The 23,874-nt window shown below is 37.2% G+C and overlaps 1 protein-coding gene across 5 annotated transcripts in view; it reads right to left on the bottom strand.

Moving 5' to 3' along the window:
- The window catches only part of acot7 (acyl-CoA thioesterase 7), a 79,810-nt gene that overhangs the window by 5,284 nt on the left and 50,652 nt on the right, over positions 1 to 23,874 (bottom strand). For 3 of the 5 annotated variants that reach the window (XM_073867436.1, XM_073867437.1, XM_073867438.1), the window contains 2 exons: positions 22,445 to 22,561; positions 16,344 to 16,532 (listed from right to left, as the gene is read on the bottom strand). In XM_073867436.1, coding sequence (XP_073723537.1) covers positions 16,344 to 16,532; positions 22,445 to 22,561 — 306 coding nt within the window. The remainder of the gene's footprint in view (positions 1 to 16,343; positions 16,533 to 22,444; positions 22,562 to 23,874) is intronic. The other 2 variants (XM_073867439.1, XM_073867440.1) reach the window with 1 other exon arrangement.

A 23,874-nucleotide genomic window follows, 5' to 3' on the forward strand; every position in this document is an offset into this window, starting at 1 on the left:
GAGCTTAGCAGAATTCCAACCAATTAAATGAAAGAAGGCGAGAGTCTCTGTTCCCAAAGTTTGAGTGTTTGTATAGAGCTTAACACATGAATGCATATTGTTTCAAAGCTGCATTACAGAAAATGCATCCTTATATTAAAAAAGACACACAGTTAGCAAATCCAGAGATGTAAACTACTTAACTTTAGCTCAATTTTGCAGTTTTAATTTAAAAGTGACATTTAGATTATTTGCCATGTAACACCTGCTGCATTAAATATCAGTAAAGCAAATAGAAACAATAAATGTTTATAAGATAAAGTATGAATGTGTGTAAATTGTGGATTAAATTAGAATGGTAGAATTCACAAGTTTGTGTTAATTTAAAATGATTTAAAAATCTTATTAAAGCTACTACCATTTTTTTGTTTGATTTTTATGTTGTTGTTTTTTTAAAGAGATTTTGTGAGTATGTTTAATTTGTTCCCTTTTGATTAGACAAAATTAGCTTTGATTTTCGACAGTACATCCACTTCATGATAGACAGCTGTGATATGCGCATTCTGCGAGGGCGGAGCCTTGCTTTCGCGTCTTTATTTCCTGCTCACTACTGTGCAGGATTGGTCCCGAAATTGCTACTGCGCAGACTTAAGACCCAAGATGTCAGCGCCCTATCGAGACACTGACGGCTTCACTTTTCACCAACGGAAGAGAGCTTACGGGCGTCGTCCATCTTTTTTTACAGTCTATGGCTGCGTCCGAAACTGCATACTGTACAGTAGGTACTGAATGAGATGAAGTACCTACTTACTTGCCTTTAAAACAGTAGATACTGTATAGTATGAATCCTGGTAATATGATTGAGATTCGTACATACCGCCATGTTGCTACATTACGTGACATACGTAGTCATCACGTTTATGTAATTCGAGCGCGAAAACAGACGCATGCCTCTTCTTCTTCGTTGGATAACTCTTCTCCCGGGGCATCATGGGAAAGTGAAGTGTCCATCGTATGCACACTGCTTTTTGCGTACTATATATAGTATGGAAGTAGGCAGTTTCGGACGCAGCACTAGTGTTATACGCATCATGATGCATTGTTGTGCAAGCCAATCAGCAAAGAGCTTACTGACATGATTTCATAAGAAAATTCAGCTGGGAAACAGGTATTTCTGTTCTCACACACAGCTCAGATCTTCTTTCAGCAATCTAGCGAACATTTTATTTGCCCACAGCACAGAAAAATCAAACAATCACATCACATAGCCTTCTTGATTTAGCTGTCAACACATACTTCTGTACAATATAATTTCATTACAGTAACTGAGCACAGTGTGTATTCAAGACTCTTATTTCAGAGAAGTGGATCATCTGGACAGCATCTGTAACTCTCCAGACTTACAATACTTCCAGAAACAAAAAACTTTCAGTAGACACAACCAGTGCTACAGAGCTGAAATGAATGCATTTACCATATACATTTGATATGTACTGTATATGTCTGCACTCTCAATTGTAAGTTGCTTTGATTAAAAGCGTCTGCTAAATAAACGTAAAATGTATTTGATAATGAGTCCATTTTAAAAATCCAAATCTTACCAGTCGTGCACATAAGGGATTGTTTTTGACAAAGCAAGGCGTGTCTGATCTTGCCTTTAACATCATCCATTAATGAAGGACACACAGTAGAGCATCAGTTACGTCTCTGAGTTTTTGGCTGTTTTATGACACTTCAAGTGATTTGACTAAAATAACCGGAGCAAAGTAGCATCTTAGTATTCATTTTCTTAAGTTGTGTTACCTCAGCTGACATGTGTAGTAAACAGGATAACAAGTGTTTAGTGATTTTTAACACCACCCTGCTAAGAAGCTTTAAAAGTAGTTAAAAAGTATAACGGCAATGCATCAGCCAGATGTTAAATTTACATCAACACAATTACAGTATTTCTTTTCTGTTCACTGTGATATCATCTGGTTTAGAAGTTAAGAGGTTGAGAGAGAGGTGGATTAACACAGCTATACTATTTAAAAATATATGAAACAAACAAACAAAAATCAATATTTATTCAAGCATTGTTGTGTTGATTCATCATCACAGCTCAGGGAAAACTACACTGTAAAGTAAACTTGGACCAAAGATTTGATTCTAAGAGAATAAACAAACGGATAAAATGTCTAACTTTTAAAAAATGTAAAAAACTATTCCTTTGAACTGGTATTCTCTTTGGAAATATAAGCCTATAATAGTGGAATACATTACAGTTATTTGTATCATATAAGTAATATTTCACTACTAGCTCCCTGTGTCAGTAATAATTCTGTTTTAAAGGGGACATTTCAGAAGACTTAAAATGTCAAATAAATCTTTGGTGTCCCCAGAGAATGTATGTGAAGTTGTAGCTCAAAATACCATATAGATAATTTATGATAACATGTTAAAAATATAGCTGCAAGCAGAAATACCGGGCAAGCCAAAAAGGGCACCGAATAAAGTAAAATGAGTTCAGATGAGCAGTTTAGAGTACCTAGGAAAACCTTATGATTCAGATGAAAGAATTCCAAAGTAATCAGCAAAAACAGCTGTGTTCTCCATCAGTGAAATCTCTCTCTCCCATCTTGAGGAGCATAAACAACTAGAACACTGAAGAAAATGTGAGTGGTGCTTGCAGTGGCATAACTCGACTCACAAAATGTTACAATAGTGTTAATCAGTCAAAAGACCCATCTCCATGTCTCCATGAAGTGAATTAGTATCCACCAATGATTATACTGCAAGCCATGTAAGGAATAATCCACGATGACTCATGATTTTAGATGAAAGTTTGCAGTAGTTTTTAGCAAAAATGGGCTAACCACTAGGTGGCGCTATGACAAAATCGTGCATGCAACCTGAGGTTATGGCTGTGTTATATCTAGCTAGTTTCATGACTATACATTTTAGTTTAGCGCAGAAACAGATGAATGACCATATGGCTTGCTTAATGTCAAAAGTTTTGTTCAATTATAAGGCCAACTAGTGAGGCAGGAATAAAAAAATTTTCATACATCAGCTTTGTCCAATCTGGTGAAAAAATCACTTTCGTTGCAGAGTAATAATTATTTAGGTCTAAAAACCACAAAAAATGAATGAAACTTTTCATTTTTTGAATTTTTTGGCCATTTCTGATTGAAATTTAAATATAACGGCAAATTAGTTTTTTTGTTCAGAAGCTAACGTATTATTCTTACTACAGTGTTTTCGAGTCGATCTGAATAATGCTCGCAGAGATATTTGCGCATATAATTTGCTGCGCAGGAATAAGCGTAAGGCAAAAGCTGGAATGTTTGGTATTGATGGACTCTGCAACAATTCAGTACTCCAAAGATTTAAGTCCCATGAAAGTTATAGGCATGTGAAACATTTATCGGACCACTACGTGGCACTGTTATGAAACTGTGCATGCACCCTTAGAGGCTGTTTACACTTGGCATTAACATGTGTTTTCGTCGATCGGATCACAAGTGGACGAAGTTAATGCCAGGTGTAAACGGTGTTCAAAACGTTTTGAGCTCGTCCACTTTCGACCACTTTCAACCACATTCAGAGGTGGTCGAAACCACTTTCGATCGGATCGCTTTGGAGTTGCGGAACGCACATGTGGTTGAATGCGTTCGAACAGCCACACGCGACCGCCTTCTCTCCGGCCATTTATCTAATCTGAGGTATTAAACACAAGTTTTACGTCTTTTTTGACTTCTGGCGTGAACATTCGGTGAACAGCGCTATTTTTAGCCTTTCATTGATAAAACTAAGCGGCAGATCTCCGTAGTTTCGTTGCACGACCCTATTTCATCAATTGCGCTGAAAATTCAAAGAAAGCTCTTACATACTCATGTACAAAACATTGTGCAGCATGTTTACTTGCTAAACAAGCAGTGCACTCCGACATAATTTTAGTTTGCGTCCATATAAACTCATAATTACTCCCGCTCGGGTTTGAATGACAGCTGAGAGACTCGCCCACCGTCTCACAGACCACCCCCTCTAGTATTCAGCACAGAAGCGGTCGAAAGTGGACAAAAGAGACGGATTTAAATACCAGGTGTAAACGTAATGTGTCTCTCTCGTCCACTTGTGATCCGATCGATGAAAACACATCTTAATACCAAGTGTAAACAGCCCCTTAGTTCCTAACTTCGATTACAAGTACCAAGTGTCGTGAACAACATGAAATACATTAAAAATTACCAAGTGTCGTGAACAACATGAAATACATTAAAAATTATGTAAATTTAGTTTTTTCGCAATTTTCTGCCATTTCTGATGGAATTTTTAAAATTACATCAATACAGTTTTTTGTTCAGAAGCTAATGTAATATTCTTCCTATCCTAGTTTCGAATAGATCGGAATAACGATGAATAATGACCGCAGAGATATTTGTGCATGTTTTTAAGCGCTATTTTGCTGTACAGGACTAAGTTGAAATGTGTCATGTTTGGTATCATTGGATCAGCAACGATTCAGAACTCCAAGGAACAAGTCCAATAAAAATATGTTAATCATTGCCTAAGTTGCAGGCATGTGAAACATTGCTCTGACCACTAGGTGGCACTGTGATGGAACTGCGATCACGTGTACCAAGTATTGTGTCAATACATGTAACTTTGGCGAAGATACAGCCTCAAATCCGTTTTTTGTGCTCTTTGTAAAATTCCTTGATGTGGTATACGGAAACAGATTGCCGAATTGTTACGAATTGCAGAACTTTTTGCCCTGAGTGTCCCTAGATGATACATTTTGATTTTTGCGCAAATCAGACAAAAGCTATAGGAGGAGTTTGAAAAAGTAGGTTTTACGAATAATTTACAATGGTGGAAAATTTTTCATGACAGAAAATTACATCATATAGAATTTCGTTTCTAGGTGTGGGTTGCACCAAAAAGGAATAGGCCTAAATGTGGTTTAAATCAAAGCTTATTTAATAATTCTGTTGCACCAAACTTTAAATCTGTTTAAAAATAATCAGATTTTCATTTAAACTGCCAATTTGATCCAAGTTAAAATTTTACAGTAAACCTAGATTATCTTTAATCCTGTTGCTCCATTACTTTAAACTCTGTTTTAAATCTCAGTGAAGGATTAACTTGCATATGAGGAGGTTTAAGTATGTTTTTTACAATTAAATGTCTGGCTAAATGATTAGAAACACACACCGCGAGCGTGGTGGCGCTATTCAAAGATGCGTTTATTATTACGTCTCAGTGATGTGCTTTTCCTCTGTCACGTGCGCTCCAGTCAGACGAAGGACAGTGAATGAACGGACACACGGTGGTGCTTCATGACAAATGCTTCGACACATCTTGTTCATTATATCACAATATCTGAGCTTTGCGATATTTCCTGTCACAATATTTCCTGATTTGTTAATCAATACAATTGTTTTAAAAGATTGTCAAATGTTTTTATTTGAATCAGACCTTTAGATAAGCCTACCGGTGTATGTAGGTGATTTATAATACAAAAATTACATTACTTTTGCTTGCATAAACGGTTTATTTCCTTTTTGAATGACAACGTCAACATTGTTGCCGTTTAATTAAACCAGAAAATTCAACATGGCGGACAAAATAAATCGCAGATGAAGGGTTTAATACAGTTTAAAGTTTTGTTAATCTGTGTTTAAATTTAAGTGGTGCAACACAACCCGAATTAAAATGAAACTGATATCAACAAACCCTAGATTAGCTCTAAACTCTGCTTAATTTAATCCTTGTTGGTGCAACCCACCCTAGGACTTACAGGTCAGAAGTTTCAAGGACTTACGGGTCAAAAACTTAAGTGAAATTTGGACTGTTGGTGGCCCTAACAGGTTTGAGATAGAGACTTCAAATTTGCTGTGGAAACTTTTTGGACTGACCTCTGCAAAATTTCATAACTTTCCTATGTACGCTTCTATGGGCTGCCATAGACCGCAATGCCGGAAGAAAAAGAAAAACATTTTTGGGTGAACTATCCCTTCAAGAGCTACTGCTGTGAAAATCTACTTTCTTTAGATTAGGTGTTTATTATTTTAAAGATGCTCTGTTTGCTACATTTATTAGTATTAAGTTTCTGTCTGTGCAACATTTGAAATGTTTGAAAATAAAAGAAGGATTGTGAATTGAGATTTAAAATAAGTACTTTATTTTGGAAAAATCACACTAAAAGACAGTCCACATTTTCAATGAAAAAAGTTTTTCATTAGCTTCATTAACTTCTAGATAGTTATACTGATCTTTAGTTTCTGTTTCAGGAAGTCTGCAGTAATGAGTGATGATGTAGTTTTGTGTGTTTGATGTGTGACATCACACCTTTAACCTCTTACCACACACACACACCATGAGCTGTTTCTAAAAATAAACATGGATATTATGCTGCAAAGCCAATGGTTGCTACGGTAACACGACTTGTTTTGTACGACATGAACCGGCCGTGTTTGACAAAGCATCACTGAGTCCAGAAAGACTTCAGCTACAATTCATAAATCATCTGCTTCATCTATAGCCCTGCTATCAGCCAAAAACCCTTGAAATATCATTTTAGTTTTTTTTAAAGGTGCAGAAGAATATAAAACTGTATTAAGGCATAAATGAATAATAAAAGTTGTGTACATGGTAATGACATGAGTCTCACACACGATTGTTTCCTCTTTATTATGTATTAAACCTCATGCATGCAAAAGGCAGCTGGAAAACAGACCAATCTCAACATAACACCGACTGTAAAGTTACAGTCAAGATGTACGCCCACAACATTATATTACACATTAAATTAAGTACAATGTTGAAGCTGTATGCTAGCATTTAGGCTGAAGTTCTACCATTGACGTTACAGTTACGTTTTGCAGGTCCATACTGAAAAAACAAACACTCAAAACGTCCATTAACGATCTGCAAACAATCGATTATTCCTCAAATTATGTATTTTCATCTGATACAGGCTCAAACATAAGGTCTGTTTGCTTTGAGAGCTACTAGCTACTGACTGACATGAGTCGTGTTGTGAGCCAATCAGAGCAGAGCTCAACATTATTAATCATGACCCTTCCAAATAAGGCAATAGCAGAGTTTTAAAATGACATGTTCAACTGTTTCTGAATAATTTTTCACTTAATAAAGCCACATACCTTCTATGTAGATATCAGAAAACAATGTAACATATTATTTCAATGCATTCTTTAGCACCTTTAATTTAAATATTATTTTCCCTACGGTCTTTTTTTAAAGAAAGGTTTATGCCTAAAAAAACTAAATGGGGTAAATGTGTTAATTTAAGATATATTGTCCTGTTCTCTCTGTTTCAATATTTTACAAGAATAGATTATTTTTTATTGTAACACAAACAAAAAAGTATAGGGACATAAGACTTTAAAGGGCAAACCCCTAAAGGTCTGGGCAATCCTTGCAGCTTTGTAATGTGTGTAACACGACAATCCTATAGCCATTCCTGACCTAGCGCTTTATCATACTGTCTCTCTGATGAAACGCTGTTCAACCCTCCCCCAGTTCATGAATCCATTCTGCCAGAAGCTAAAACTAGAAGTACTAAAAATAGACATGAAAGAAATCTTTCACCGAGGGAGAAAAAACCACCTGAAGACAGAAATAGTGTGTCAATATACTATTTATATTCTGGGAAAGCAGAACATTATGACTGATGCTCATGCAGATTTCATTTGCTTTTCTATTTATGGAATGGAGACCTCGAGCAAACGGGCTTTGAAATGCAAACGTTATTCTGAAAAATGGGTGTCATTTGTGTCCGTTACGTTCATGTGTGCAAAAAATGACTCTCTGAATGAATGTTGGATGCCAACATTATTTTCCTTGCTTTATTATAGCAAATATACATTATCTACATGGTTTGCTCTAATGGGGTCAAGAGAATCACTGGAGTCTTTCCCAGAAAAATGGCAGAGGAAACACTCTGGCCTGAACGGTCCAACACACAAGCAATATAGCATTTGCAAATTAACAAAATCGCCATGTTTTTGTACTGTGGGGAAAACTGGAGTACCTGGAGAAAAACCATAGCAACACAGGGAGATGACAGGACTCCACACGGCCAGGATCTGAACCAGGGACCTTTATGCTATAAAGCAACAGTGCACCCTTAACCCTTAATTAATAAATATGCACATTTTAGATTTAAAAATTAATATGACAATAAAAGCCTGCACTTGTCTTTACTCTCATTGGAAACACAAGTTTATGAATTATAAGACACAAATTTATAAAAATCTAGTTTGTTAATTAAAAATAATAATAATTGGGGCTTGACCAGTTACAATTTAACTAAAGAGATAACTATAGATATATATCTCTAGATTTATGAGAATGTATTACTTTAGCTTGTGATGGCATGAAGATCATTGACCTAAAGTATTATTTGACTTTTTTTTAATTATTTTTGTTGTAGAATATTTAAGAACACATACAATCTACTTTTAAAATCACAATTTCTGAATGCAAAAGGCATCTGTTTTATTAAACAACTTAAAAATAAAGTGTTTACAAATAAAAAACTGACTGGCTGGATTTCTAATCCAGCCTGTCTGTCTGTTGTCTGATGGCGTATTTGTCACAAATTTGTGGGTCTTTGGTATAAATACTTGTTGGGTATTGACTACTAATTTGAGGCATTTCATGTGCAGATTAATGCCAGGGATGGGCAGTATTTCAAATAGATGTATTTAAAATACGTATTTGAAATACAAAATAGTATTTTGTATTTTAAAGCCTTTGAAAAAAATGAAATGTAATTTGTATTTAAATACATTTAAGATGAGTATTTTTGTATTTTTAAAATACACAAAATACTTTGAGCCAGTCAACCAGTCAGGGTGCTGTTTTCATGCATCAACTAGTTCAGACCAGACACCAGAGTTCAGGTAAGCAAATATATCTGTGCAGCTTTTAGTGGGCAATAATTGAAATGTTGGAGTGGGAAGAAGAGATAAAGTTAGAAGTGACCAAACACATCAACGTTTTTCCTATTTAAGACGAGTAGTTATACGAGCAAGTATGGTGGCACAAAATAAAACGTAGCGCTTTTCTAAGCGGATTTAAAAGAGGAACTATATTTTATGGCGGAATAGCACTTTTGGGAGTACTTCGACACGCCTGAAAAATCCGCTCCCCTTATCCCTCTCATAATGAGAGGGAGCGTGTTACTGCGCCGAGTCGAAGTACTCCCAGAAGTGCTATTCCGCCATAAAATATAGTTCCCCTTTTAAATCCGCTTAGAAAAGCGCTACGTTTTATTTTGTGCCACCAAACTTACTCGTGCAACCACTCATGTAACAGTCTTTAAATAGAGAAAACATGGAAGTGCTTGGTGGCTTCTAAATTCCTCCCTGTTTAGATCCTAAGGAATAAATGGGGCTAGGCTAAATGCTAACACATTCATGACACGCTGTGCAAAGATGAAGTGCACATATTGAAAAAAGATAGGCAGGTATTCATTCATCTAAGTTGAGGTAAGAACATAGTAAAATATTGAGTTTTCCTTTAAAGGCGCTTTCACACGTGACGCGTCAAGTGGTGGAATCAGCACACAGTTGTTGATTTCTTTTTAGCTTTGTGCAGTTGAAGCCTTGTTTACACTTTTGCAATTCGCATGGCTCTACTCTACAGCGTGAACCTGCGGGCTCCTTAGTAAACCTACAAGACTTTTATGCTTGACGTGCTCTCCGTTGTATAATTCTGTAAATGACAGAGGATGACTCGTGAGTAATTGTTCTCAAAACCATCAAAAAGCAGCGATGAGAAAAAGTAGATTGCCGAATAAAGAAGTAAATACGTGGATTTCTTCACATATAAACTGTTTAGGTTGTGGGTCGACGACACATGAAAAAGTTTTTATGTTTTTATAAAACATCACTTTACTTGAAGGGGTGTTCGTGGGGCTGACATGACACATTCATAACCATTACATGACACGTGTCATGAATATGAAGGAGATTTTATGGACGTTTATGACAACTGTCATTAAGTGTCATTTGTTCAATTTTGTCATTTTTATTGCAAAGATGACATTCTTTGAGATGTCTTTGTTATGACAACTTGACATTAACCAAGACAACATAACTGACCACTTTTTACCAGTGATACAAATTAAATTTGTCATTAAAATGTCATTAAGTTTTAAATAGTTTTATAACAGCATCATGGATATTCTTCAGTTCATAATGTTTATTTGACTGAATATTAATAATATTTGACATAGTATTAACACTTAATGACATTTAAATCACAGTTTAATGTAATGTTAACCCACAAAGCTAGGAAGTTTTTTAAGTTTGATAATTATTGTTTATGACAGATTTATAACAAGTTGTGTTGTATTGGTTTATGTGTCAAGTTGTCATAAAGACATCTCAAACAATGTCATCCTTGCACTAAAAATAACAAAACTGAGTCAATGAAACCCAATGGCAGTTGTCACAAACGTGCACAAAATCCCCTTCACGTTCATGACACGTGCCATGCCACGACCATGAAGGTGCAATGTCAGTCTCTTGCACACCCCTTCAAGTAAAGTGTTACCAAGTTTTTTTCTAGTTTTTATTTCCTACAGGGCAGGGGAAAGCAAGACTTATGTAAAATAAAACAAAAGTTTCTAAGCAGTTGCCAAATCTAAATGCTTTTTGGCATTCAGAAATAGACCCAGATAGATTTCAGCCTAATAGGGATACTTGCACTGAATCACCAATTTCACATGTATTTTGTGTATTTTCAAAATTTTTCCTCACAGTATTTTGTATTTGTATTTAAATAAATTTTTCGAAACAGTATTTTGTATTTGTATTTGAAATACATTTCCATGTATTTATGCCCATTTCTGGTTAATGCAATAATATATAGGTACTGTATGAGTGATTATTAGAAATGCATGTACATTTTGTGTCCAAAGTCATAATTCTTATCATAAACAAAAATGCACGCGAGTGGTTTCTGGAGAGAGAAATTATATGCAAACTTCAGACGCTGCATAGAAGATAGGGCAGGACTTTAAACAGGTCTCGTGTCTTTCCGGGACCTTGCAGATGACGGCAAATCATGGCAGTGGGAATGAACAAAAAATCAAACAATCCCGGAAAAATCCAGGATGCATTTTCCGTGTATTTTCCAGTATGTCTGTGTGAAAAGGACTACACACACACACATACGTGACTGTCAACACTGATACTCTACCCTGGTAACATAGCTTGACAGTAACAGAATTGACACTGATTAATTCAGTTTAACAAGAAATCGCGATTTTCAGCTATATAAAACACTTTTACAAAAAAATATCATTTTGTTATGGCCTGTAACATCTTGTACCAAATTATTAAAATACTTAAAAATATAATAAAATATGATAAGTACCTCAGGGAACATTATAAAAAAACACAGTTCATGACCCCTTTAAAGCATTTGATATATGTTCAGGGTTTACCTTTTATCATTGTGTAGTTCTTGGCATATGTTTTAGTATCTTATTACAGTATTTTAGTCTCATCCATTTTTACCCCTTTAATAAACCTATAAACAAAGTTAAAATGCAATGATATGGATTTTATACAGTTAAGTTTTCATAAATGGTCGGAGCGGGTTAGAATCTGTTTATATTGCATCAAATTCTTGCTTCAAATGAGCAAAAAAAATTTTTTTTTCTCCATAATATGCCCTGATTAAAGATACGTTTAAACAAACAAACACACATGCTAATAAACTCATCCATCAACAAAGCAGTAAAGAGTGAACCGGTGAGATATGTGTGGGGTTAAACCCTCTGAGATCTCCAGGATTGTGTGTAGTCGAGGATAATAAAAATTCATGTCTCATTTGATGTTTGCACAGTTTAAAATGAAACATCATCAAATTGTATCATTTTTTAAACTTTGCTTCAGATAAATTCAATAATACAGCAACAAGCGTTTTCTATTTTATTTGTTAGTACTGTAACTACTACTACTGTAACTGTTCCCTTTCAAGGGAACTCAACGCTGCGTCATGAAATGACACTTTGGGAAATGCCATTAGCCTGGGCACATCTGAATAACTGTGTGAAAGTAGTCCGTCTTAATGGTCAACAAGAGATGACGGATACTGAAGGGTATAAAAAGGAAGCGAAAGCAGCGTATGCCAGCTTCTGTCATTCAACGAAGCGCTCTACAGTATGTGATTGTGTCTGTCTTTCAAAGCTGTCCAAATATATCTCTTAGTCAGAAGTAGCTTAAAATAGTTTAAATGGCTAGTGAGTGTTACAAGCAGTGTGTTGTTCCCTGCCCTCGCTTAATTACAGGCAGAGACTCACATGAGCTTTGTGTTTATTGGATGGGTGCGGAGCATACTCGGGCAGCTCTAGATGGAGCTCTAGATGGAGCTGCTTGTGAGCATTATGAGCATCTCTCACTCAAAAAAGAGGGCAATAATAGCGTCCCCCACAATTCAGGACCTGTGTCTGCCGTGGGGGTCGCAAATGGAGCTGAGGTGTCTGAGATGGCTTCTGCCCTTTCACAGCCTTTGCTGTCTAGTTGGAAGGGTTCGGAAGCCTGAGCTGCGGATTCTTGCACCCCAATGCAATGTTCCGGCTCTGAGGAGATAGAGGTTGTTAGCCTAGACCGAGCGTGCCGCACAAGCCCTGAAAAGTGAATCCAAAACGTCTCGATCGCCCCCCAGTGACTGGTCCCAGTATAGGTCATAATCCCCGCCTCCCCATGTTTTTCAATGGGACTTGAGACCAACCAAACAATTTAATTACACTTCAATTATCTTTTTTCCGAAGCTGGTTTCTGTCATTTACTGTAGTTTTTATCACGCTGATGTAAATTCAAGTGTTTGGTTTTAAAATAAGTTTGTTTTTAGTCAGTTATTTAATGATATAAAAACGGTGGTGTCACATCATGATTGACAGCTGTGATATGCGCATTCTCCGAGAGCGAGGGCGGGGCTTGCTTTCGGGCTTCGCTACTGTGCAGACTCAAGACCCAAGATGTCAGCGCTGTATCGGGACACTAACAGCTTCACTTTTCACCAATGGCGTCGTCCATCTTTTTTTTACAGTCTATGGCCTAGACCCAGAAGAAGCATCGTTCCTGAAGCAGCAAAAGCTATTGGTCATTTCATGTCTGCTATGGTGGCCACCGTTAAGCATTTATGGCTTAATTTATTGGGCATCAAGGACAACAAGAAAAATATCCTTCTTGATGCCCCACCGGTCTGATTGGTGACACTGTGGGCTCTGAGGTTGATAAATTTCAAAGAAGCTATAAGAAGAATAAGTAAGCAGCAGGGTTTAAAGATGTATTCCAGAGGGCTGTCCCTTAAGAGCAGAACCAGCCGTCGATCAGCTCCTCATTTCGACAGCAACAAAAACATAGCGTGACATGTCGGCTTACAGTATGCGGGTTCATACACATAGATGTTTTAGAACTAGTGAAAAATACTGTAGAAACAGCGAATCAATGCCCTGCCGATCAGTCGCTTCAGGGTATCGAATTAGTGCATCTTGCAACCAAACCCAGTCTCAAGTGGTTGGTTCCTTTAACACACTTTGTGTGTTCCATGAGTAGTGGAAACTGCCAAATTTAACAATTTAGCTCATTCTCACTATAGAGAAAGGATACAGGATGCAGAAAAAGATTGAAAAACACAGATTGCTCAGCTCTGTGTAACTATGATAAAGATGTGTGCTACATTTAACCATGCATTACTTTGCATTTAATTTCATGAACAAAGTGCATTTTCCCCACCCAAAGTAAATGTGAATAAAGCAATGTAATGCACATTGTGTACATTATATAACATTATGTACATTATCTCAACCAAAGGAAGGAATGTGTGAATTTGTGCACTAAATCAGATTTTTTTATGAAATTAAGTATTAACGTTGCCAGAATACAACTTGCCTTTGCCTTTCCATGCATTTATGCATTTTGTGTCACACTTGACTTTGCTTGCTCCATTAAAATTGCAATTTGGCTACTAAAACTAATGCTTATAAATGAAGAGGGAAAAGGAATGATGGCGTTACATTCAGCGGAGATGTGATTCTCACAGGAAGTTTTACTCTCTCTGCACTAATATCTTTCCAGGAAGCTTTTGACGAGAGTCATGGGATGCTGCCCCACTTGCCTGCTATTATAGACACTTGAGACCCTCAGATTTACGTGACCTATAACATTTAATCCAGCAACCTCCTCTGTTCTGCTCATTTTTCACATACGTATACAATAAATACCGTCTGGAGCTACTGTTTCGTCTGTGCCTCAATGATTCTGCAGTATTAGATATATGATATCTAAGATTTTTTACTTAAAATATACAAAAACTTGTATATCACAGTGTCACAGTGTTATATATTTTGTTCACGTGTGTACTTAACATTATCCCAAATGTTTTAAAAAATATTTAAATCCAGAGAATTCATTTTTGCGTATGACAACTATTAATGTAGCATCTAGCAATCCACTGTAGTTTTTTTCTATTAAGCCACATTAGGTACGTTTATATGCAACCAAATAATCCGTTCGTAATCGTATTGATGGCTCAATCATATTTAAAAGTCTTCACATAAACACCTTAAAGGACAAGTTTGGTATTTTACACTTAAAGCCCTGTTTTCAGATGGTTTATGATGAAATAGAACGTTTTTTACTGAAATTTGGACATATGATGCTGGCCCGAGAATTTTTGGTTTCTGTGGTATGAAAACAGGGCTTTAAGTGTAAAATACCGAACTTGTCCTTTAATTAATAAGATTGAGGATGATCGAATGCAAATTTAGATCGTATTGAAGGGGTGGTGTACCCCGATCTGTGATCCAATCAGCAGGAGAAAAGTATGCATGTAAATGCGTAAATTGTAGTATTTTTCTAAATCGGATGCAAAAATGCATTGTGCACATGCGCAGAACATTTGTGCTCCAAGTTCACGTATTATATTTACCTCTTATATCACATGATTCTCGTCACAGAAACACGAAGTAGCATCAGGCGCATTATTAAGGTAACGTTAATGGGGTCACGCGCTGTACAGGTGATGTACTAAATTCTGCAGCGTTTATGTACTTTTAAAACATTAGGCTACTTAAAGCAATAAAATAGCGTTGTGACTTTTGAAAAGTGTGTCTTCATTCCCTATATCTGAAAACTTCTTAAGAACAACTTTCTGCAACTCAGCTTTGACTTTTATCCAGAGATAAAGCATGAACTAGACAAGAGATGCTCTCCGCAGCGTAGCGTAGCCAAGTCCTCTGCTTTTTTTCAAGTTTAGATTTGGGCAACTGTTTAAACTATTATCACCAGTTGTTTTTGTTTAAATGATTTTGTTGCTTAGTTATTGGTATTTGGGCTGTGAATAGTCATTGGGGTGCTTTTTGGGGGCTAATTTTGAACGTCCATTTAGATGGTTTTGAGACGCGAATCTGGCAACCCTGGCTGTGCACAGACTTTTGGTTTGGATTCTATAGAATGTACATTTAAATCAGATTGCAATGTTTAGGGTGCATGTAAACTGTATTGTCGTAACCTTCAATCGTATTAAATTCACTTGGATTGACAAAATTTTGTGCATGTAATCATAGCCAGTGTTGTCTTATATCATAACATAGTGGCTTTAAAACTTTATTTCATTACATCATAAACAAACATGATTTATGAGTCCTGTCGGACTGATTTCCAGTCGGGTTTGGAGGTAAAGTCTACAACTTCCATTATTTTAAGTTTCTTCACCGTACTGAAATATCCAGCTAAGAGCAACATAAGCTGGTGAGCTGGTTTTAGCTGGTCTCCCAGCTTGGTTTTAGCTGGTGTAGCGAGCTGGACTTTTGCTCACTTTTTAAGCTGGTCTATGCTAGTTTTGCCAGGCTGGGAGGACCAGCTTAAACCAGCTACTTGCCATTTAAACCAGCTAAAACCAGCTACCAGCTTATGCTGGTGTTAACTGGATTTTTCAGTAGGGCACTGAGTTTAATGTTTAATGCAGATGTATACACTTATACTGTGCATTGTATGCATATTTACTGTATCCATTGATGAGTATTGATGTACAAACCATGCAAATAACCATTTAAGAGAGAAAAGTGAAAGTAGAATATTGTCCCACAATTCAACCTTCTGTTCCAGTGTGATAAATGAACCAGAAGGAACATCAATGTAACCTTTAATCTGCCCTATTTTGCCATGATCAATGAGAAGAACCAAGGACTAAAATTGTTTTTCTCAAAAAGACAATTTCAAATAATCATCCACGTTTTTTGCACTGCTCTTGAAATGTAGGTCACCAAGAGCTGTCTCACGCGCATTTCAGACTGTGTAATATGTTCATTTTAAAACCTCTGATCTTTATGTTGCTCAACTTCAGTGGTGGAACAGGCAGGGGTTTGTTGTCTTTGTCCAGGGAGATGTACGTGAAGAACGCTGTGACTGCGCGATATTTTCCTTTATCTGCTTCAACCAGTGGATCGGCGTCAACGAAAACCTCAATCTCCATTGATTTATTACTGGTGAAGGTCATTCGTCCTGATACGGTGATCACACAACCTGCAGAGGTCACAAAGTGTGGGTTATTAGATCTATATGAGCTATATGTGTCTGACAGTATGATGTGGTTACTGGAACCATCTGCAGATATTGAGCCGAGCCGTCACACATATAAAGAGGAGTGAAAAACTCCTTCACAGATGATGATGATAAGTTTAGAAATCCTGAAGTGTTTTCAGTTTTGCGCACCTTACGCATCAACGTTCTGCAACTGTTCACTGCGTTCTGAGGTTGAGACTACCTGTCCCCTTGCTTTGATCTAATCCAACAAGGTCTTTTCAAAGCATTGCTTTTTTCATTAAACAGGCCAGTGACGCGACTCACCACCTGCTGCTGTTAAACACAGTACATGAATAGACAAACCTAATTTTCCTCTATATACCCCATATATGTAATGGATTCTGGGAAAAAGAAATACATAAATGTAGTTTTATGCATTTAATGGTGTTGTGAGGTAGGTGCAGCAATGATTTAATAAAAGTGCACTTGCCTATTTAAAACATTCATGGCAATTTACAGTCATGCAGCAAGACAGCAGACCGCTGGATCCATTTCCCATGCTCTTTGATGTATATGTCTAATCTTTATTTCCATGGAAACTATGCCTGAGGAAAGATATATGATTTTTTCTATGGATCCTTCACCGTCTTTCCGTTTAATTCATGCAGCCAATGACAAATGTAAAGAATTTATAATCTTTAAGAACAAGTCATCTTTATCACTTAGTTATTTGATGACATCTCTATTCTGCCTTCAATTCCAACATGTTCCACAAATTTCCTAAAAATGTCTTTTATCTAGATTTAATGTGTTTTAAATTTCTTTCAAACATGTGGCTACAAAACAGCCCGACTATAATACAATAATATAAAATGGGTGGGCATAATAACATCTCACATTTGGCAGATGCTCTCCAAAACAAAAGGTATATTTAATGGGTTTATGTTCCCTGGGAAACAAAACGATGATCTTGTTGTCGCTAGAACCATAACCAGCTGAGCTACTGTATAGAAACACTATTTCCACTGTGTGGTACGTCTAGGCTTGACACAACCCGGCTCTCTTTACTTTGGCTCAGGGTTGCTTTTCCACCGTAATGTAGTACTGCAAAGTGGGATTATAGACATGATGTTATATTTGCACTGCCTCTACTGCCGTGACATCACTTGGTTTGCCCAAAAATGTGCAAGGGTAGGCTAATCTTGCATTAACATGATTTTGACAATTCTCTCTCACCAATCAATGATTTGCATTGTTTACACATCACATTTTAAACATGTATGTTTTGGTATGGCTTTCTTGGAACATCAGCCAAGGTGGTGTTAAAAAACGTACCACGTACTATACTGTTCACAGTGCAAAATCCATCAAAAGTTAGCACTACTGAGCCGTATATGCAGGGGAAAAGCATCATACATATATAGTGTACTGTCAGAAAAAGGGTACAAAAGCTGTCACTGGGATGCTAACTTTGAAGAGGGCCCAATACATACCCTTGAGGTACAAATGTGGATTTTTTGAAAGGGTGTTACCGCAGTGACAGCTTTTGTACCCTTTTTTCTAAGAGTCTGCATATTTCAATATGTGCAAAAAACACATTTTTGTTTTTTTCCAGTACACCTTTTCCAATGAAGTCCATAAGGGGACAGACATTTTGTCTTTGCTTGCTGTAGACTGCATGAGATACTGTAAACTCCTGTAGTCTCAGTTATAATGTAATGTTTACAAAAAGTGCCATGAAGAGTCTAAGACAAGTTTAAAGCATACCAGACAGCTGACCTGACCATTAGACCTCATTCACTGATTCCAGTAAGGGACACTAATGTTTAAAATATATCAAACAGAACATCTGGCAAACATCGACCGACAGTACATCACCACTAACAGTCAACTTGTCTGTTACTTTATAAGATAAAGAAGAATATTTGATCATACAGTAGTTACACAAACCGTCTTTCCCAGTGACAGCACAAAACTGAAACATCATTTTAATAAGGAATCTTAATTTAAGTCAATTGTTTTTGTAAAAAAAATCCATCTCTTATAATACTGTATGCCCTTCAAGATGTTCCACATCTGTTCTGTTTAACCCTTATTTTGTGTTTCATGTATGAGGCTGTTTACACTTGGCATCAACATGTGCCTCCGTCGATCGGATCACAAGTGGACGACGTTAATGCCAGGTGTAAACGGTGTTCAAAACGTTTTGAGCTCGTCCACTTTCGACCACTTTCAACCACATCCAGAGGTGGTCGAAACCACTTTCGATCGGATCGCTTTGGAGTTGCGGAACGCACATGTGGTTGAATGCGTTCGAACAGCCACACGCGACCGCCTTCTCTCCGCCCATTTATCTAATTTGAGGTATTAAACACAAGTTTTACGTCTTTTTTGACTTCTGGCGTGAACATTCGGTGAACAGCGCTATTTTTAGCCTTTCATTGATAAAACTAAGCGGCTGATCTCCGTAGTTTCGTTTTGAAAGCGGGTGAAAGTTGCGCGATCCTATTTCATCAATTGCGGTGAAAATTCAAAGAAAGCTCTTACATACTCACGTACAAAACACTGTGCAGCATGTTTACTTGCTAAACAAGCAGTGCACTTCGACATAATATTAGTTTGCGTCCATATAAACTCATAATTACTCCCGCTCGGGTTTGAATGACAGCAGAGAGACTCGCCCACCGTCTCACAGACCACCCCCTCATAGTATTCAGCACAGAAGCGGTCGAAACTGGACAAAAGAGACGGATTTAAATACCAGGTGTAAACGTAATGTGTCTCTCTCGTCCACTTGTGATCCGATCGACGAAAACACATGTCAATGCCAAGTGCAAACAGCCTCTATGAGTTTGGAAAGAAATAAAGAATAATCTTTAATGACCAGTTGTGCTTTACTGGTCACAACGCAGTCACAGCAATTTGTGTTATACGAAATCAAGCAGATCAGGCCCTAATCTATTGAGCATGCTGCACAACTCCTGATCCAGACCCTGTTAATCTCTAGGCTGGACTACTGCAATGCTCTCCTTGCTGGTTTTCCTGCACAGGCAATTAAACCACTCCAGTTGGTTCAGAACGCAGCAGCTCAACTCATCTTCCGGAAACCCAAAAGGCTCATGTGACACCGCTCATCATCTCTCTCCACTGGCTACCGATTAAAATCCATATCAGGTATAAGTCACTACTGCTCATTTACAGAACTATCACTGACTTTTCCTACATTCTTATGCTGCGTTTACACCTGCCGCGGTAGAGGCGTGCAGCGTGTGTGATTTCAATGTTAAGTCAATGTGAAGATGCGTTGACGCGCGTCTGGAGGTCTCGTGGCGCGAATGAGGTGTTTGGCGTCTAGTTCGCGTGAATGGCTCGAATTGAGCGCCTGGTGTGATACGCGCGAATGGTGGTTTTTGTGCATTTTGCATTTGCCGAGAATTTGCGGCTGACGCCCGAGTTGAAAAATTTGAACTTTGACTTTGGCAGAATTTCGTGCTGCGTTAACCAATCAGGAGCCTGCTTGCTGCTGTGGCCGCAGCCCCGCTTGGGGCTCTAGTAGTGAAGTGATTACAGGAAGCGAGCGGAGTCGCAGAAGCCCCTCCCATAACGCAAATTTCCACGTGATGAATAGAATTTCACGTACAGCTGTCACATGTGAATGAAGCGAGTAAACTCAAAATGTTCAAGCGGCAAACTAGACACGGTACACGCAAACTTGACGCCTGAAACGCGGCTGATGTGAACCCACGGTTACACCCCATCCAGAAGGTTATGTTCAGCAAATGATGCGGCGCCTTGTGATCCCTTCACAAAAGGGCACTACATCACTTTCCTGCTCATTCTTCTTCACTACTCACTGCTGGCGTAATGATCTTCAGACATATCACATTACTCAAAAAACTATAAAAAAATATTTTTAGTGAATATTTGACAAGGACATGTTGACTCGTCTATCATAAAAAACTTTCTCTCTCTCTCTCTCTCTCTCTTTCTCTCTCTTTTATAATGTATTAATAAAAGGTACATCAAATATCTGTGTAATGTTTTTACTACTATGGGCTCTAAAAATCTAAAGTGGTGAATACAGATGAGTTGAGGCTTAACCAAATAAACTAAATAATTCAAAATGCTGAAAGCTTTATTGAGTTCCTGTCAGAAAAACACATGAGACTTCAGCAGTATTTTAACCTGAGACGTCTTTTTACCAGCAAGATTTTGTAGCATGCAAAAAGCATTTTCTCTACACGTACGCCCCCTTTATATGATTTACTGGCCATGTGGCATATTAGCACATGAATAGTTTTGATACTATCTTTGGTTACATTCAAAGGACGAGTCAGTCGGGTGAGTAATGAATACATGGAAAAAGTAATAAACACGATAATAAAGGAAATGAATTATTCATCTTTGCAGGAGAACTGTGAATCGCAGAGACTTAAGGGGCGAGGAAGACAGCTGATCTGAAGATGAAAACGTCTTTGCTGAGGTGAAAAACATGAAACACAGCCCAGAGTCTTTTCATTGTGTAAACACTGAACATCAATGAGGCTGTTGTCGTCTTTCATCTCATCACATTTAACAGACCCACGTGATGTCAGCACTGTGCCCACATTACAAACAAAATGTCCAGCTGCTATTTAATGCTTGCACATAGGGTACACTTTCTGTTTCATTTACAGTATCTGGCAACGTTAAAAACTGCAATACATTGTCACTTAAAGTCTGACTTCAAACCCAGATCTGCTGTAATGCAAAAAAAAAGATCTGAGTTGACATACGACGTTGAGTGTAACAGCAAAGCACAACTCTACAAATTGCAAAATACTTTATTCATATGTTCATATTGGACACTATGAAGGTACTGTAAACACAGTGGTTGGTGTAATGGTGCGGAAATGTTTTCTGGCACACTTTCAACTCAAGGCCTGTTAATACCAACAATTCATTGCTCGAAGGCCTCCTCCTATTTAAGTGTTAATGCTAATACCACGTTCATCCCTTCATGAACACAACTGACCCGTCTTCTTCCAGAGTGATAATACAGCATGTCGTCTCAAACAGATTCATTACTGTATTTAATAAACGCATGCTATAAAAGACCAAACTTCTACAAAGACCTGGAAAGAAATGACTTCTCTTCTAAACCAGTCCATCAAATCACAGTCCAGACAGTATTATTAAGCAATGGATGATGTACTCTCTTCAATTTTCCACCAACCCATTTACTGTATTTAACAGTGCTATTTAAAGACCGTCCTGTCAGTCTATGTATATATCTTCATTTCATCATAACTGGAAGATCTTATTTTGGAAAAAGAGATTTGGAGAGTTCAAAATGTTCGGCAGGCCTTGATATGAAGAACAAGTTTAAAAGTAATCATTGTGGGTTTCCTTTTTGGGGATTGTATGTTAAGTGATGTCTATAAGATGAGGTGCAGGAGCATTTGTGTTAGTATACAAGAGTTTAAGGTTTTGGTGGCTAGCAGAGGAAGTTAGACCCTGATGGATGTTTTTATGCGAGCCTATACAGTCTTAATGTTAATGGAAGATGACGATTTTCTTCTCTGCCTTTTATTACACAGCTTAATAACATATAAAATTATATTTATAAATGATTAAACCAAATAGTGTGTTTGTGACATTTGAACATCTTATCTTAAAACCGAAACTGCATGGGTTTTCCTCAGGGATGGTCTGCATTCGTTAAAACTGAGCAAATGAAATATTTCAAATCAATATTTAATGTTCCTTACTTACTTATGAGGAAAATAGCCTTGTAATAAGCGGGATAATATACAGGCAGCAGGTTTCAGGCCTTATTTCAGGGTTTATTTCTGCGATAATAACCTTCTGTCTATACATTATCCCTTATATAATAAAGGTGTTTCAATATTTATATGTTTTTTCCTTATTACCTTTCTTAATCTTGCGATGGAAGTTGATGGCGTCCACAGATGCCGTCACAATGTTTGTCTTGCAGTGACGTGCAGCAACGATCCCCGCCACCTCATCCATCAGCTTCATAGTCACACCTGACAACAACAGACAAATATTTGTAAAAAGTTTTATGCGACCAAAACCTGTATGATAAAACATTAGATTTATTTAGTCATACAATATAATCTAATCACTAGTAAGTGATTAATCACGTAGGCCTACAAGAGCAGGATGCGAAAAAGACATTAGGGAAATTCCATGCCAATGTCAACGTTATTATGAAAAGTAAAGTTTTTAAACATACTAATATCTCAGATGTCTCAGAAGTTTAAATACTTATGCAAAGTCTCTATAAAAGTTTTTTCCATAGTTAAGTGCGTGAAAATTTTATAATTGTTACATCCATAACGTCCCATACGATAAAAAAAGAATACATTTCTCTAGGCAAAAATATGCTAAATAAATTTTAAATATAGTTTTAAATATACAGTGGCAAGAAAAAGTATGTGAACTTTTGGAATAAATTTGTCATTAAATATGATCTGATCCGAATCTAAGTCAAGGGCATTGACAAACATAATGGAGCTGTTTCCCGGACAGGGATTAGACTAGTCCAAGTAATGTTTTTAGTAAGGCGTGTTTGTTAAAAATTTTTATATTTCCTAATTAAACTAAGGCCTAGTCCTGGCTAATCCCTGTCCGGGAAACCACCCCAATGTGTCTATAAATAATAACAAAAAATTCTGATCTTTCATGTCTTTATTGAACACACTCATTCAACATTCAAAATGGCAGTGGAATAAGTCAGTGGTTCTCAAACTTTATCAGCTTGCGGCCCCCCTTGGGTACGGTGCATTCCTTCGCGGCCCCCCCAAAGAAAATGTATTACAAATTTGTTCTAAAATGTAACATTTTGATTAGACAAAACATAGTAAAGTATACAGATTAGTGTTGTTGGTTAGTTGCCTTATTTTGTTTAGGTTTAATTACACAGAATTTATGATTTGAATTAATGTATGGTATAAAATGTCATAATCCTGGGGCCCCCCTGGCACCATCTCGCGGCCCCCAGTTTGAGAACCACTGGAATAAGTAAGTGAAGCCTTAGATTTAATAACTGGTTAACCTCAACCAGGCACTTCCTGTTGCTGTGGATCAGACCTGCACATCATTGAAGATGAATTGTAGCCCATTCTTTCTGTCAGAACTGCTTTAGCTCTGTTATATTCTTTGGCCGTCTCATGTGTACGGCCCTCTTCAAGTCAATCCATAGCATCTCTATTGTGTTGAGGTCTGGATCTGACTTGGCCTATCTAAAAGGTGGATTTTCTTTTTCAATACATTTGAATTATGTCCTGTTTTATCTTAGCAAAAAATCATGGCTATCAAACTTTTTTACCTCAATTTA

The sequence above is a fragment of the Misgurnus anguillicaudatus genome, chromosome 5 (assembly GCF_027580225.2).
Source record: "Misgurnus anguillicaudatus chromosome 5, ASM2758022v2, whole genome shotgun sequence".
Lineage (NCBI taxonomy): Eukaryota > Metazoa > Chordata > Actinopteri > Cypriniformes > Cobitidae > Misgurnus > Misgurnus anguillicaudatus.